The following is a 17,985-nucleotide window of genomic DNA, read 5'->3' as shown; positions in this document are numbered from 1 at the left end:
TTGTAATTGGATGAGACAAATTACATCTAAATTGACAGAGAATCATAGAAGACGGCTGTGTATCAAAGTTGGAGTCAATTGTCTCTAGCAATGATATGGTTAACTGACTGGATGATTTTCATAACCAAACTTGACTGAGAGAGTCACAGAATACAGCTTAAAGCAATATTTCAACGGGTTTCCATTTGGACACTGAAGTCACAGCAAACATGGCAGCCGTATAGTTACTGAGACCCTTTTCCAACTGTATTTTCTGTAATTAATGTCTCAAATATATCTTATGGTTGGAGGTTACAACAAATGCGTCAGCAAATGGCTATATTTTATTTGGAAACTAGATCAATAAAATCATAGAATACAACGGAGTACCAAATGTGGACACAAACAAAATGGCAGCCGCATTAGGTCAGATGTCAAAAGTGAACTGTATGTTTTTGCCAAGTTTCCATAAAAAACTAATGATCTGAAACAGTTTATGAGTTATAAGGAATGCTTTGAAATATTACTATTAAATCGCAATTGCCCACAACGTACAGCATAAACACATATAAAAATAGTCATGCATATTTAATAAATAAGTAGGACTAATGCTTAGATGATCCTTGCTTACTGTATGACACAGATGGCCAACGCAACAAATTGATTTTTAATGATCGTTTTTTTGGACAACTACATATTTTCCCCACATGTATAGAAAGCTGTAAAACATTTTAAAATGCTTGTGCCAAAGCCTGCAGCTGCTGCTGCTGAAGACCTTTTGGATATCTTAATCCTCCTACTGGGAAGTGTGGGGTTAGAAGCAAACATTAAATATTAAGTAGCCCGGCATGGCTCTTTAAAACTCAGAGAGCAGGGGAATTTAAAGTGCCATTGTGTATATAAAATGTGGGCTTGCGAAACATTTAACAGAAAATCACCTGTTAGCTTTTTAACATGTGTCATTTCTACAAAATACAAAAACTTTAGTGTGAAGGGGGTGCCATTTTGGAAAAATATAGTGGCACCAAAGATTATTCTCAAGTTTTAATATCCATATATTTATACTAGTTATATACACTGCCTAGCCACTTTATTAGGCCCTGTACCTAATATCAGGTTGGGCCACTTGATACAGCCTTGACACAACATGGCATGGGCTTCACAATGTGCTAGAAGGAGTGGTGAGGGATGTTAATCCATTCAGTCATTATTATTTCAGACTTGACTAGCCTCTAATACAGTCTTTTCCCTCTGTCTGCGGCCACAGCTGTCTCTCTTGGCGACCACCTTCTCTTTGTTTTGACATTGCAGATACACTCTGATAACCAACCTAGCAACATGGCTGTCCCTGGCCCTGCCTCATGCCTTTCGAATGCTGTTACATTGCTACCTTTCCCCATTCATGGTAGCCTGTTTGCAATTGTGCTGCTCCCAGAGCTTTATAATACCACAGGGATCATCACATCACATGCTAAACCTAATTTGCATCTCTAATTCATAACAGAATCCAATCCGGTAGGCAGGTCCTAATAATTGGCCAGGCAGCATATGTTGGGTTGCTGTAGTTCTATAGGCTGATATAGCGTTGTCTTGCAAGTACTGTCCCGTCTACAGACTTTTTTTTCCAGCAAGCAATGAGAGTGCAAGACAATGTAAAAACTAATAGAAATACATAACAAGATCAAAATAAATAATAAAGTTTTACTGCAGGACGTGATGCACACGATGGATTTTAAAATTCCCTCAATGCAGTCTCTTTCCTTACTCAGTTCCCTCTCACTGAACACAGCAGCGAGTTCATCGTTAAACCAGACTAAATTACCCTCAGATTTATCACCTATGCCGCCACCTGTACCGACATCTGCATCACCATCTGAAGGGCTGTGTGACCCACAAATGGGTTCCCTGTTGTCATTCACCATGTGTAATCTATTGCTGGAGGAGGCAGAGGAACAGTTATTGCTACTCAGAGAGAGCATCTGCTGAGGATGGCCTAAATGTGATTGTGCTGAAGCTGGCTGCAGCTGTCATCTCTCCTACAGATTTGTTATACGTGTCAACGGATGAAGTCAAACAGCCCCAGGCACAGAAACAGGCAGGAATCATTCCCATACTGAAATCCGGTTCTGACTAACTACCACCTCCTGCGTCACTCCAGCTACCTGTAACGATGGGTTCATCTGGGGGATTATCATGAAAACTGTCAGGTCCTGATCCTGTCATAATCTGGTTCTAGATGCATCAGATGTGTGAAAAGACACACCTTTCTTGGGACCAAGCCTGCAAGCTGCTATTTCTCATTAGATTTAACCAGACTGATTCATTTCGAAAGCTGCTGGAAATTAAAAGCAACTGCAGGCTGCAGTTAATAAATGTATAATGTACAGTGGAAATAAACTCCTGTGTATATACGCTGATGGAGGCTGTAGAAACTAAACTTCATTCTCAGAATGCTGTAATGAGTGCAGATGTACATGTACAGCTATCTTGTGTATTCAAAGGGTTATTACTGAAATGTATGAGAAACCTAAAACAAAGACTTTTAGTATGGTACTGGTTACCAGGGTCCAGTCACAACCGGTTCCCATTAGCGTGAGCCTGCTGTATAAAACAAGAGACACTTAAAACCTAGGGAGATTGTCTGGGATAATTTATGGTTCCCCTGTATGTGTGCCTGCATGCAGAACTGCTTCCAAGCGAGACTGAGTCATGAATTTGTTTGAGCTTGACTTAACAATACCCTTCAAACATGGTTTTATAATAAACAGCAGTGAGCTGTGCAAAAAAAAAAAAAAAAAACTTACAACTACAGTACAACTTCATTTCAATTCAATTCAAACCATTTTTAGCTTGGATTCTCTGTTAAGACTCTGTCTCTGGAAATTAGTGTCAAATTTAAAAGCATGGCTGCAGGGAATTGCGTTTTCTTTGTTCCTCAGATGTTTGAGATTTTCGGAGGAATTCTGAACAGACTTCAGGTTTCAAGAAGCTGTGAGGGAGGCTGTTTCATGACCTCTGTACACCAGCAACAGTGTTGGTGTCACAGTCCACCCCCAGACACCTCCCTGAGTTATCACCAGGTATTTTTATCACCGGAGATCAACTGGGGACAACCCAATACTGACAGCCTGAGGCAAGGTACTTACAACACACCAGTCTGAAGTTGTCTTATCTTCTACACAGTACTGAAAACATCTGCTGGTAAAATTGCCCCTTGCAGCCTCCTCGTGAATCCTGTTTACATTAAAGACGTGTATGGTATCTGTTGAAATGTAAACCATCTGCTGGTAACATGTTCAGTATCTCATTTTACTCATATTGATATAATGTGTAATATTTAGTTGTCTTATCTGCTGCACAGTAATTGAAAACATTTGCAGGTAAAAATGCTCCTATTCTGGCTTTCGCGGTTTAACATCTGTAAATATCAAACTAAAACCTTAAAAACAATGAAGCTGTTTACAAAATTAAATAGACTTCTTCAAAATATCTCCTTTATACTGTCATCTGTGCAGTTTTGGATACAGAAGCCCCTGGGAGCTGGATATTTTACATTTCACATTTCACAGGATTCGGGTCATGAATATCATTTGAATAACAAACGCATCAGTCATTCAAATGAAGTTCTATTTACATAAAACAATGTGCATTTCTGTCAAGCCGCTATATGTAGAGGTAACATGTTTTGCAATAAGGGTAGGCTTCAAATACGACCCGTTCTACACAATCCCCATGCGCTTAGTTGGCAATCTGTAAACAGTATGGTAACAGTCTCCCCTGTTTCTTGTCTTTATTCAGTAAAGTCATCTCCTCACAGATGGGCTCCATGGATCTGAAAGGCTATTTCTGCTGAGCAGCCTCTCAGGCGTGACATTTCCCTGTACACGTTGTTTGAGTTTGCAAACAGTCCTGGAAAGGCATGCATATTAAACGATGCATGCTGATACTCAATAACAGTGTGCTACTGCAGCTAATAGCACTTTCATGGTTGTGCTGGCTAGAGCTGCGGCTCTCAGAGAGTGGGAAAAAAAACACGAATCCCCGACCAAATGTAAAAACGAAATTAGAAAAAATGGTATGATTAAAAAAAGCTGATCACCTATGAAGTGATGGCAATACATATCAGGGCAGATTATTGGAATTAGTTTGTCAGCTCTAAGTATGTAAATAACCATTTTAACAATTAGGTCAGCAGTCAATGAGTTTCCAGCGTGGATGACACAATCTCATTGCAGCTACAGCCCCTCACAATCATTTTACACTAATAGAATAGAATTCCCTGCAGGTGGTGTGCCACACTTTCACAATCTGGGCATTCTACTTATCTTATGGACAGTCCAGTTCATTTGCAACCCCAAAATGAAGCTTTAGCTATTGGGGCAAAAGCATCCTCGCCCTTGCAATCTGCCTGCAGCGATGTGATGCTGTTAGCCTAATATAGGCAAGCTCCTGCTTCTACTTCCAGCAGCTAGAGGTTATACCTCAAATGAGAACTTCAAGCTCAGTTGCAGTAGAAATATTTTTTTTTTATTACATTTTTACAAGTGGTGTTTTTGTTAAGGGAATTAAGTATAATGTATCAACCATCTAAATATGAAAAAAAGCATTTTGAAAATCACAGGTAAAATGACACTGATGTAGCATCTTTGGTTTAACACAAGCTCCTGAGGACAGCCCTTCTTTCAATTGCGTCAACTAATGCTTTTTTCCCCCGACGTGGTATTTCTCACCTGCTTACTGCTGTGAATAACTGTTTTGTGTTCACTTAGCACCTCTTACAAAGCCTCAGTCCCAGCATTAAGCCAATGTGTCAAAAACCTTGAATTTTCACCTCCAACTTTGCCCACAATGGACGCATTAACATAACATTCCTATATGATCTTATTGGGCTCTATTCTAACTTTAAAAACTGTTTTAATAAATGTTCTGCATAGATAAAATCAAATTTGTCATTTTTTAGTTTTTTTAAAGTAGTATTTACTGGGCAGCAGAGTGGAGTAGTGGTTAGGGCTCTGGACTCTTGACCGGAGGGTCGTGGCTTCAATCCCAGGTGGGGGACACTGCTTCTGTACCCTTGAGCAAGGTACTTTACCTAGATTGCTCAAGAAAAAACCCAACTGTATAAATGGGTAACTGTATGTAAAAAATAATGTGATATCTTGTAACAATTGTAAGTCACCCTGGATAAGGGCGTCGGCCAAGAAATAAATAATAATAATAATAATAATATTTAACTTAAGATCATGTTTATGAACAGAGCCCTTTGCCTCTTGTGCATGGAAATAAACAAACTTTAAAATATGGTTCCTGATAACAAGGACAATAAAAAAGGATATGAAGTGCAACAAACATAAGCTGCATCACAAATATTGATTTGCCTCTTGTGCACAGAAAGCAATCATCTCAATTCTGACAGGCACCTGTTTTTCATCAGGGAAGGGAGACAGTAAAAATGTGTGGAATTAGACTTATAAATCAGCTGGGCAGAACACAGTGCACCAGCAGCTCCACGGTCTTTCATTAGCTGCTGGGAGTGAATTTAATTGGAATTTTATAGTCAGGGCCCAATGCAATTCACACTGTCACGGATTTCAGAGACTTTCGCTGAGCTTCTAATTTCCCTGATAAAATTGGGGATATTTTTAGGTAGTTGTTGGAAATGTCCTTGTACAGGACACAGGGACCTGCTTTGAATCGTAATGCTATTACACTGTGTGCCTCAAGGAGACAAAGTGGGAAAAGGATAAAGTGTCTTCAAATGTTATTTTAATAGTCTTTTTAATTGAAATGGCATCTCCCTTACGGTGGGTGCAATCATCAGAGTCATTCTGGGTAGTGTTCTTCCTCTGCTTTACATTTATCTGACTATTTCATGGGTATTTCAATCACTCAGAGTGCTCCTGGCACCAACGTTGAGTGAGCATCAGGTTTCTATAAATCTGCCTTTTCCTGGCTTAGCTTTCTAGGGACTGTGCTCCTTCTTCATTCCTTTTGGAATCCACTCTGCTAGCCACACCTATTCTCGTCTATACAAGCGTAGAGTAGGTGGGGCTGGCAGAGTTGAAACGTCACACTATCACATGATATAAATGGAATGAGGAAGGCTGATCAAAGCCAGGTAAAGGTAGATTTACAGAAACATGATAAGAACTCAATATTGGAGCAAGGGCCACTCCGAATTATTGAAAACACCATGAAATAGTAAGAGAAATGTAAAAAGGTAATTAAAAGAATTTTTGGAGCTACTTACTCTTTAAATACTCAGAAGGACTATGCATGGCTTTCGCCTATTGACTCAGAATATACCCTGGAGGAGAATGGTAATGACTGCAGTGGGTTATTGCTTACACAAATCAGATACCAGTATATGGAATAAATTTCATTAATACAAAATCTCAATTGAAAAAGTTAAGCTTTAATACTATTTATCCCCACAGGGAATAACAAAAAGATCAAGGTAGTTTGCTTTCTTGCATAAAACCAATAAGGCCACACCAGCAAGAATGCATCTCAATACAATAAAAGGAAAACTAGACTTACAGATTTTGTGTTTTCCTTTCATGGGGAATTTAACCACCAGCTCCTGAGGATTTGAACACATGAAGACAAATGGGGAAGCGGACTCCTCACAGGTTTCTGGGAACTGCAGAGAAATGAAAGGCTGATTAACAAACACTCCGTGCATTTTCTTGCTCAAACCACTTGCAACAATAAAACAGAACATGTGTTCCTGCTGATGAAGTATTGCTGACATTGTTAGACAGAGTAGATAGAGACCGTGTTGCAGGCTCCTATCTATATACCCTCGATTGTGATATTCCCCATGAACTGCTAAATAATGGACTAATCAAGTTTAATCCCAATTGGAGAAGTGCATCTCTAGATATTTAAATCTGGAGTTGCTTTAAATCAGAAAACATTGCAGCTTAAAGCCTTGCAGCTGCGTGTATTTTTCTGATAAGCTGAAACTCGGAGCAGCTGATTCAAATCCCGCGGCGTTCTGGGACACGGGGGAGAAGCGGAGCACGCAGCACAAACACAAACAAACAAAAGGCAGGCAGACTTCCCAGCGACAGCGTGTGGAAGCGACATTGTGGGAGAAGTACAGTCGTGGACAAGTACAACGCAGTTAGAAGCAGTTTGAAAGCAGGTTGACAGCTGCAGAAGCTACACTAAACTAAAAAAAAAAAAAAAAAAAAGAAACTTCGTCAAACACAACCACCAGAAATCCAGACAGCCAACACATTTGAGCCACTTCAACATTTAGATGACCAAAACCAACATCAAGAGAATGAAAGAAACAACACCCAGGACCCTATAAACAGTGCTGACCAGGCAGCAAAAAGAAGGGAGGTCATGACTGTTGGGGACTCCATACTGAGAAACAGTTCGCAGTTTGGACCCCCTTACTACAACAGTGTGCTGCCTTCCAGGAGCCTCAGTCAAGCACATCACTGAGAATGTGGACAGGCTCCTAGAACGAACAGGAGATGACCCGGTAGTAGTCGTCCACATTGGTACAAACAACATTGGAAGAGACCCCTGCAAAACAAATTCAGAGAGCTAGGAAGGAAATTAAAAGACAAGACCAAAACTGTGGTATTTTCTGGGATACTGCCGGCGCCTTGCAAAGGACCATATGGACAGCTGGAAATACAAAATCAAAATGCATGGCTGAAATCGTGGTGCACACAGGAAGGCTTCACCTTTCTTGAACATTGGAGCACTTTCTACAACAAGGACTATCTATACAGGTGGGACGGACTGCACTTAAACAGAAAGGGAACCAATCTACTCGGAGAAAGGATCCTTCAGGCGGTACAGAAGCATTTAAACTAGAAAGGAAGGGGGGAGAAAACAAAAAAACAGAAGGGAGACTACATCAAAACAAGGGCAACAACTCAGGTAAGACCACTATTAAATGTATTTATCTTAATGCTAGAAGTCTCAGAAACAAAATGTTAGAACTTGAAGCTACTGCACTAACAAGTAACTACGATGTGATAGGTGTTACAGAAACTTGGTTGTCTGAGAGTGATGGAGACGAATATAATATTAGTGGGTACACACTGTATAGTTAAGACAGGCAGGACAGAAGAGGCGGAGGGGTAGCACTATACATAAGAAATAGCCTTGAAGCCCAGGTGTTAAATCAGGACAAAGAAAACAATGCAGAATCAATATGGGTCAGAATAATGGACACAAATTCAAAGGGCATAATATTAGGAGCATGCTATAGACCGCCAAATTCAGACGCTGAGCAAAATAATCTGTTGTACAATGACATTCGAAATGCGTGTAGAAAAGGAGAAGCCATACTAATGGGGGATTTCAACTTCCCCTGTATAAAATGGGAAAACCCAATAGGGGGCACGACAGACGAAATTGAAATGGTGGAAATGACAAATGACTGCTTCCTAACGCAATTTGTCAAGGCACCGACTAGAGGGGAGGCATGCCTTGATTTAGTCTTTTCAAATAATGAAGACAGAATAACTAAAACAGAGGTCAGAGAGCCATTGGCAAACTCAGACCACAACATGGTCTCATTTGAAATATTTTTTAAAACCCCAAAAGTAATGACTAAAGCTAAGGTTTACAATTTTAAAAAAGCAAACTACAAAGGTATGAAACAGAGACTAACAGAAGTAGATTGGAGTAAAATAGAGAAAACATCCACAGAAAAAGGATGGCTGTTTTTTAAAAATGTAGTACTAGAGGCGCAAAACAATTACAACAAGTAGACAAATCTAAATCTAAAACAAAATGGCCAAAATGGTTTAATAGATCAATTAAAAAAAATATTCCACGAAAAAAGGCACTTTATAGAGCGTTTAAAAGGGACCAAAAACAAAGCACACAGAAAGAGTACTTGGAACTGCAAACACAAGTCAAAAAGGAAGTTAGAAAGGCCAAGAGAGAGATAGAAATCAATATTGCTAAGGGGGCTAAAACCAATTCCAAAATGTTTTTCCAATATTATAACAGCAAAAGAACATTCAAAGAGGAGGTTAAATGTCTAAGAGACACAAATGGCAAAATCATAGATGAAGAAAAAAAAATAGCAAATATATTAAATGATTACTTTTCACAGGTTTTTACAAAGGAGGACATGGACAACATGCCCCACATGTCGACCTGTTCCTATCCAATTTTAAATAACTTTAGCATAACAGAGGCAGAAGTGTTAAAGGGACTAGGAGCTTTTAAAATAAACAAATCCCCTGGGCCAGATGAGATCCTCCCAATAGTACTCAAAGAAATGAAAGAAGTTATTTACAAACCGCTAACCAAGATCATGCAACAGTCTCTTGACACAGGGGTTGTACCGACAGACTGGAAAATAGCAAACGTAATACCGATCCACAAAAAGGAGACAAAACCGAACCAGGAAACTACAGACCAAGAAGCCTGACTTCTATTATATGTAAACTTATGGAAACTATAATAAGATCCAAAATGGAAAATTACCTATATGGTAACAATATCCTGGGAGACAGTCAGCATGGTTTTAGGAAAGGGAGATCGTGTCTAACTAACCTACTTGACTTTTTTGAGGATGCAACATTGAAAATAGATAATTGCAAAGCATACAACATGGTTTATTTAGATTTCCAGAAAGCTTTTGACAAAGTTCTGCATAAAAGATTAATTCTCAAATTGAACACAGTAGGGATTCAAGGAAATGCATGCACATGGATTAGGGAGTGGTTAACAGGTAGAAAACAGAAAGTACTGATTAGAGGAGAAACCTCAAAATGGAGCAAGGTAACCAGTGGTGTACCACAGGGATCAGTATTAGGTCCTCTGCTATTCCTAATCTACATTAATGATTTAGATTCTGGTATAGTAAGCAAACTCGTTAAATTTGCAGACGACACAAAAAATAGGAGGAGTGGCAAACACTGTTGCAGCAGCAAAGGTCATTCAAAATGATCTAGACAGCATTCAGAATTGGGCAGACACATGGCAAATGAAATTTAATAGAGAAAAGTGTAAAGTATTGCATGCGGGCAATAAAAATGTGCATTATAAATATCATATGGGAGATAGTGAAATTGAAGAAGGGAACTATGAAAAAGACCTAGGAGTTTATGTTGACTCAGAAATGTCTTCATCTAGACAATGTGGGGAAGCTATAAAAAAGGCTAACAAGATGCTTGGATATATTGTGAGAAGTGTTGAATTTAAATCAAGGGAAGTAATGTTAAAACTCTACAATGCATTAGTAAGACCTCACCTAGAATATTGTGTTCAGTTCTGGTCACCTCGTTACAAAAAGGATATTGCTGCTCTAGAAAGAGTGCAAAGAAGAGCGACCAGAATTATCCCGGGTTTAAAAGGCATGTCGTATGCAGACAGGCTAAAAGAATTGAATCTATTCAGTCTTGAACAAAGAAGACTACGGTGATCTGATTCAAACATTCAAAATCCTAAAAAGGTATAGACAATGTCAACCCGGGGGACTTCTTTGACTTGAAAAAAGAAAAAAGGACCAGGGGTCATAAATGGAGATTAGATAAAGGGGCATTCAGAACAGAAAATAGGAGGCACTTTTTTACACAGAGAATTGTGAGGGTCTGGAACCAACTCCCCAGTAATGTTGTTGAAGCTGACACCCTGGGATCCTTCAAGAAGCTGCTTGATGAGATTCTGGGATCAATAAGCTACTAACAACCAAACGAGCAAGATGGGCTGAATGGCCTCCTCTCGTTTGTAAACTTTCTTATGTTCTTATATGCAGCTAGGAATGTAAATGCTACAGGAAAATCTATTTCAAAAAAGACATATTTTACAATGCAAGTACAATACTACAAATACAACAACTACACTGGTGTTTGTGGTATCATGTCATTTTCTGTGCAGTAGGTTACATTATCACATTGACACAGGAAGTGATCAGGCACCAGGAAGCAGTAGCAACTCTACAATCTGTATATTTGTATTTGAAACATCTGTGTAACCTCAAATATAGTCTTAAAAACAAGCAATGAAAGTAATTGAAATAGGGAACAGGTGATAATGTAGCTGGAGTTAATAAGAAGTAAATGGATTTTAAAATCTTGGTTAGCACTTCTTTAAGGCAACCCCTGTTATGACCATTAGGAAAGCTAGTGGCTAGACATTTCAATAGCCGCACACACAGTACACCCAACAAAAAGACTGGAGGTGTCTCCCTTGATCACAGTGTACTGAAAAACAAATGCATTGCAATTATTAAGCACTTTGAGCCTTTCGTATTGTTCCAAGAAACAATCCATTGAGATCTTATAAAACTCCTCCTTTGATCATCTATTAGTAGATGAACTTTTCAGACTGAATGATCTTTACTCCATCCCTAAGAACTGTTGAGTATGTTCCTAGATGCTGACTGCCTCGTAACCCAACCTCCCATATTTCACACCCCAACTATCTCCAAAATCCTCAGCCACGGACAAGCTAGACCTAGTAGATTTGAGTTTGGTGAACGGAAATCTGGTCCCAAATGTTGTTAGTTTGCATCCAGATTTTTTTAAAAAATGTTATTTAAAAAAAAAATACATATTTCTACATTTTTATTTATTTTTGATCAAATGTAATTTTCATTTTGAGAGTGTTCATTAATGGAGCGGAGAATCGTATATCTTAATATTTTTCGTAATGCACAAATGTGGAGTTGCACGACAACCACAAGAGAAAAAAGGGTTCGGTCCTGAAGATCCCCTAGGTAGTTCACAGCACTGACTTGATGTGACAAGCCTGTAAGGAGTTTAAATGGTTCCGGAGGGCTGTGCAACGACTGCTTCCGAATCCCTTTGGGGAAGCAAGGTCCACTTGAGCTGGACTGACCCAATTACAGCACCACTTGTTAAAGAGTCTCTGAAGATCACATTGATTCCCTAGATATGTAGCCCCAACTACACACCAAAAGTTGATAAGTGCTCTTTTTCACATGTATAAGATACACACAATCTGTTGTTTTTGCACGTCATCATCGTGCTACAGCCAAGTGTACACAGGCCAATGTGTGTTACAATTAGTTGGAAAAAAGAAACATCACTACTAACACAAACGAACATGCACACACATACACGCAATTAAGCTCTGATGAAAAAAGGCTCTTCAGTCCAAAACGCTGGCAGGAATATAATGGGATCATTCTTTTAAATTTACTAGGAATGACAAGGCAATCACTCCTGTAATATAAAATCTACAACGTCCAGATTACGTAGATCTGGACAGCTGGACAGAACAGCACATTACCGCACAGCTCAATTTGCATTAGCGTTAAATAGGCTGGGGTGGAAAAGCCTTGCTCACCCTGTCCTTTATTCCTGAGTGCACTTGTGTTTCCTCAATTAAAAGCAGAGACAGCAATCTCTAGCTCTGTAGCTGGAGCGGTACCAGGACTGCATGTCGGCTGGCCTGCTTGGCTGCACTCAATCTCTGTTTAAAAAAGGGATTCACTGGCCTGTCTCTGAATTTGGAGAGATAGCTAGAGGGGTGCTCATTGTCCTTGTCCGGATAACCTGGGGTATAAGAAAGCGAGATGAAAGAGTCAGGCTTCGTCTTCTCAAACGGTTCTTCCAGGGATCTACCACGTTGTGAAATAGTAAAAATAGTTCATTAAAAACACTACAGGTCCTGTTTTAAAGCAAGTTCAAATGGAAATTGTCCAAGAGGAATAAAACAAATGTAACTGTGTAAAACTAGTAAACTCAGTTGCAGGAATTAAATTAGTCACTTGATCATTTTATACCGCTAACATGATTTTATTCCTTGAACAGGTTATCATTTTTGTAAAGCAGATGCTTTGACCAGGATTTCTTTCCAGGCATTTCCAGGCATCTGCTAAATAAAACACATAATAATAATAATAATAATAATAATAATAATAATAATAATAATAATAATAATAATAATAATAATAATAATAATAATAAATAAATAAATTTGGCCATTATAAATTTTAAACAAAACCACTTGATTAATAATAATACTGGCCTCAAGTCTAAAGCATATCACGTTATATTCTAGTGGTATTCAACTTTCACTTAATTTACTGTATACACAAACCAGAAATGAACACATGCTACTCTTTACAAAGCAAAGCAACCAATTGAGAAGGTTGAAATACATGAAAGGAAACCCTGTGCTAAACAGAGCAGAAGAAATGTGAGCAGCGAGGCCAATCTGCTCTGAACTGGTTGAGGTAAACAGTTTTTTGGATCTCTTCCAGGAGGTAAATGTTATAAAGTGAAACAAGTCAGAGTCTGTGCAGTTCACAGCAGATTTACAGATTGCTCAGATTGATGCCTCTTCATCATTTTTAAGGTACTTCTAAAAACCAATACGGGTGCAAGTTCATTTGTCAATTTTAGTCGGTTTTTACACCACCACTTGAATTTCCAAATATGCATCATATTAATTCTGTGAAACACAGACAGCTTAACACCCTGCGCCACATACAATGCAGCAACACGTGTCAAAATGCAAAAACCCAAAGTATCACAGTCTGATCTTTCAAACACAAATGTGCATAGTTGGCTATGGATTTCAGAACAGGGTTATGCAAAGTTCATTCTGTTTTTTTTAATGGAAACAAATGCCTCCCTGTTAAACTAGCTGACCCGCTTTCCAAATCTCATTTAAATGAAGTTGAAAACCATGCAAAAGTCTATTGGGCATCGTTGATGTCGCACCCTCCCTGTTTGTGTGTGCAAATTAGATTGAACAGAGTATTGCTATATTCCTTCCACTCTGCAGTTCCTTCTGAAAGATTCAGAGAGAGAGAGAGAGAGAGAGAGAGAGAGAGACAGAGAGAGCGAGAGAGAGAGAGAGCGAGAGAGAGAGAGAGAGAGAGATTAGGCATGTACAGAGAAAGTGTCTTTGAAACTTCCTCAGGGCATTCCCGGGGAGCGATCAGGGCAATGCCTGTAAAGTCTGCCTACCAGGGGTTGAGTAAACATCCTTGCTCCCTGCACACAGCACACTGCAGGCAAGGACGATCAAACACACACACACCACATAATGCCACTGGGTGCTGGACAATGAAAGTACTGTCTTTGAAGATCAGCAGCCGTTTACAAAGCATGGGGACTGTTCTGATTGTGTACTGTTGGGTAAACCTACACTCTCCTCCTTGTTTCCAAGATACCAAGGCACCACTAAAATTGCAGACAATATCCAAAGTTTTATGGAGAATACTACAGTGTTGGCTCAATATCTTGAGAAGTTTCCTCCCTCATTAATTGTTTAGCTACCTTCTTCAGTTTTTTATTGGGTTTGTACACCCCTGAAACTAAATACTTTGGCAGATTTTTTTAAATTGAATTAGTTTAAGTAGCTCATTGTGTTCTTTAAGAACGGTATAGCTATGCAATCTAAAACTGACAAAATCATTTTAGTTCAAGGGGTTTATTTGTATTATATGCTGGGTGTTTTTTTTTTTTTTTAAGCAATTCATTAGTTACTTAGCTTTTGCTGGGAACCGTATGATCTTGCAATTTACAGCATGTCTAAAAAGTTGTTGCCATTTGTAGAATTATTTTCCAAAATCGAATACTTTTTTATTTTTAAAAAATCAATTTAAAACATCTGTAGTGTTCCTGGGTGACTGCACACAACCCAACTCTTAACCCAAGTTCCCTGAGTTTTGCACTTTTCCACTATCTTTAGAGCAGTTTACAGAAGTGAGAAATACCAAACTGTGATGAAGGTACAGTATCTGCAGTTCTATTCTACTTGAACTGTTAAAATTGCCAAACACACATTTTTAGTTTTTGTTATTTGGGTATCAGCGCTAAGCTCCAATTAAAAAGTCATTCCAGCATCTGTTCTGCTCTCCACAGCTAGAGATCACAAAACATGTCCGGACATGCAGGGCCACACATTTGTAAAACATTATACATGGGATGGTGCTGATGGCTGCTTTGTATGATGTGTAAAATGATCCTTTATGGTACAGTGGAAGACACTGTAAAAACACAACTTAAATGAGGGAGAATGAATAGCAGCTACAAATCATATTCAAGATTGACCCAATTACCTATCACCGTGTAGCCATGTTAAGGTTGTAAAGGTTTAAATGTCTTAATCAGCATACTGTTTTATTAAACATTTAACAGAAAACATCCGTTTTGTGAGGATCTTGCATTCACTTTTACATTCTAGTATCTTGATGCACTGCAAATCACTTGTAATTGAATACGGGATGTTAAATGAATGTCAAATTTCAAATAAATACAAAGGACAATATAAAGATCGTCATTTTAAATATCAAGGTTGATAGTTACAACTGTTTCTGCAAAAGGGTTTAATCCATTAACGTTGATTTATAACCTTAGGTTACGTTAGTCTTTTTGATCAGGTATCACAATTCATTGATACACAATGAAACATTTCACCCCTATTCACAGCCTAATCATACTGTTTCAGCCAGTTGCAAATGTGGCTGACAGGCACATTTATCCATTAAGAAAGAGAGCTGCGACTTGTCTGCAAATGCTGAACTCTCAAGGATCTATCCCAGTATCACTGTGACAGCTCTCACGGTACTCAGCTGAGCCCTCTCCACTGGTACTAATTGGAACTGTCTGCCAGCAATCTCACAGGGAAACTCTGGAGAGGATGGTCCCACTTATTGAAATCCTCTCCTCCCCAAAAGACAAGCAGCCTTGTACAGCAGCTGCTGCACCTTGTGGTTGAACAGACAGCCTCAACCTCAATTACTGTCAATCTAGCACCTGAAGGCCTTCCAGCACATACTGTACGTGACGGAATGTTGGAGAACCCCTTTCTTCCCCTTCCACAGCATAGGGCAGCCATCTCACCTGATGACGTTTTTAAGATGAGAACTCTTCCTGCCTCATTTGTCAACCAAGCTCAGACTGACTGGGGGTGCGATCCACAGCTCTCAACTTCGATACAGAATTTCAGTGGCAGGTGTGCGAGGTAACTGACAATGCCAAGGGTGCTTTATATTGCAATTCATGCGGAACAGCACTGGAGAAGGATTAATCAAGGTTTTCTAAAACTGAAATCAAACTGTGAATGTTGCCAAGCTAGCCTCATACGGTTCATTTGCAAATTAACCCAGTAAAGTTTGTTTGACAATAAGCTGAATAAAATATATATATATATATATATATATATATATATATATATATATATATATATATATACACACACAGTACTGTTCAAAAGTTTTAGGCAGGTGTGAAAAAATGCTGTAAAGTAAGAATGCTTTCAAAAATAGACATGTTAATAGTTTATATTTATCAATTAACAAAATGCAAAGTGAGTGAACAGAAGAAAAATCTACATCAAATCAATATTTGGTGTGACCACCCTTTGCCTTCAAAACAGCATCAATTCTTCTAGGTACACTTGCACACAGTTTTTGAAGGAACTCAGCAGGTAGGTTGGCCCAAACATCTTGGAGAACGAACCACAGTTCTTCTGTGGATTTAGGCAGCCTCAGTTGCTTCTCTCTCTTCATGTAATCCCAGACAGACTCGATGATGTTGAGATCAGGGCTCTGTGGGGGCCATACCATCACTTCCAGGACGACTTGTTCTTCTTTACGCTGAAGATAGTTCTTAATGACTTTCGCTGTATGTTTAGGGTTGTTGTCATGCTGCAGAATAAATTTGGGGCCAATCAGATGCCTCCCTGATGGTATTGCATGATGGAGAAGTATTGCGGAGACCATTAATTCTGACCAAATCCCCAACTCCATTTGCAGAAATGCAGCCCCAAACTTGCAAGGAACCTCCACCATGCTTCACTGTTGTCTGCAACTCATTCGTGTACTGCTCTCCAGCCCTTCGGCGAACAAACTGCCTTCTGCTACAGCCAAATATTTCAAATTTTGACTCATCAGTCCAGAGCACCTGCTGCCATTTTTCTGCACCCCAGTTCCTGTGTTTTCGTGCATAGTTGAGTCGCTTGGCCTTGTTTCCATGTCGGAGGTATGGCTTTTTGGCCGCAAGTCTTCCATGAAGGCCACTTCTGACCAGACTTCTCCAGACAGTAGATGGGTGTACCAGGGTCCCACTGTTTTCTGCCAATTCTGAGCTGATGGCACTGCTGGACATCTTCCGATTGCGAAGGGAACTAAGCATGATGTGTCTTTCATCTGCTGCAGTAAGTTTCCTTGGCCGACCACTGCGTCTACGGTCCTCAACGTTGCCCGTTTCTTTGTGCTTCTTCAAAAGAGCTTGGACAGCACATCTGGAAACCCCTGTCTGCCTTGAAATTTCTGCCTGGGAGAGACCTTGCTGATACAGTATAACTACCTTGTGTCTTGTTATTGTGCTCAGTCTTGCCATGGTGTAAACTGTCTTCAGCAACCTCACCTTGTTAGCTGAGTTTGGCTGTTCCTCACCCAGTTTTATTCCTCCTACACAGCTGTTTCTGTTTCAGTTAATGATTGTGTTTCAACCTACATATTGAATTGATGATCATTAGCACCTGTTTGGTATAATTGTTTAATCATACACCTGACTATATGCCTACGAAATCCCTGACTTTGTGCAAGTGTACCTAGAAGAATTGATGCTGTTTTGAAGGCAAAGGGTGGTCACACCAAATATGGATTTGATTTAGATTTTTCTTCTGTTCACTCACTTTGCATTTAGTTAACTGATAAATATAATCTATTAACATGTCTATTTTTGAAAGCATTCTTACTTTGCAGCATTTTTTCACACCTGCCTAAAACTTTTGCACAGTACTGTATATATATATATATATATATATATATATATATATATATATATATATATATATATATATATATATAATTCCTTTTGAATTCACATCACACTTCAATGCAAAATAACTCGGTTAGACATTTTCTCTGGTTCGCTTCTGTATTTTTGGGAACTGATTTTTTATATTCAAATTCATATTCTTAAACCCAGGACAACATCCTGAAGGGACTGAGTTTGTTTGAAGCATTCATATATGCTTTTAAACTAACCAAACCATACTCAGTTTGAAATAAACATCCCAAGTGTAAAT

General features: G+C 39.0%; 1 protein-coding gene across 1 annotated transcript in view; it reads right to left on the bottom strand.

Moving 5' to 3' along the window:
• Positions 1-17,985, bottom strand: part of LOC117963055 (activating signal cointegrator 1-like) — a 46,541-nt gene that overhangs the window by 10,316 nt on the left and 18,240 nt on the right. The window contains exon 12 of the mRNA XM_034901509.2: positions 6,520-6,622. Coding sequence (XP_034757400.2) covers positions 6,520-6,622 — 103 coding nt within the window. The remainder of the gene's footprint in view (positions 1-6,519; positions 6,623-17,985) is intronic.

Source organism: Acipenser ruthenus, chromosome 21 (genome assembly GCF_902713425.1).
Source record: "Acipenser ruthenus chromosome 21, fAciRut3.2 maternal haplotype, whole genome shotgun sequence".
In the NCBI taxonomy this organism is placed as follows: Eukaryota; Metazoa; Chordata; class Actinopteri; order Acipenseriformes; family Acipenseridae; genus Acipenser; species Acipenser ruthenus.
Note: the sequence above shows the minus strand (reverse complement) of the source record. Positions and strands in the feature narration are given on the sequence as shown.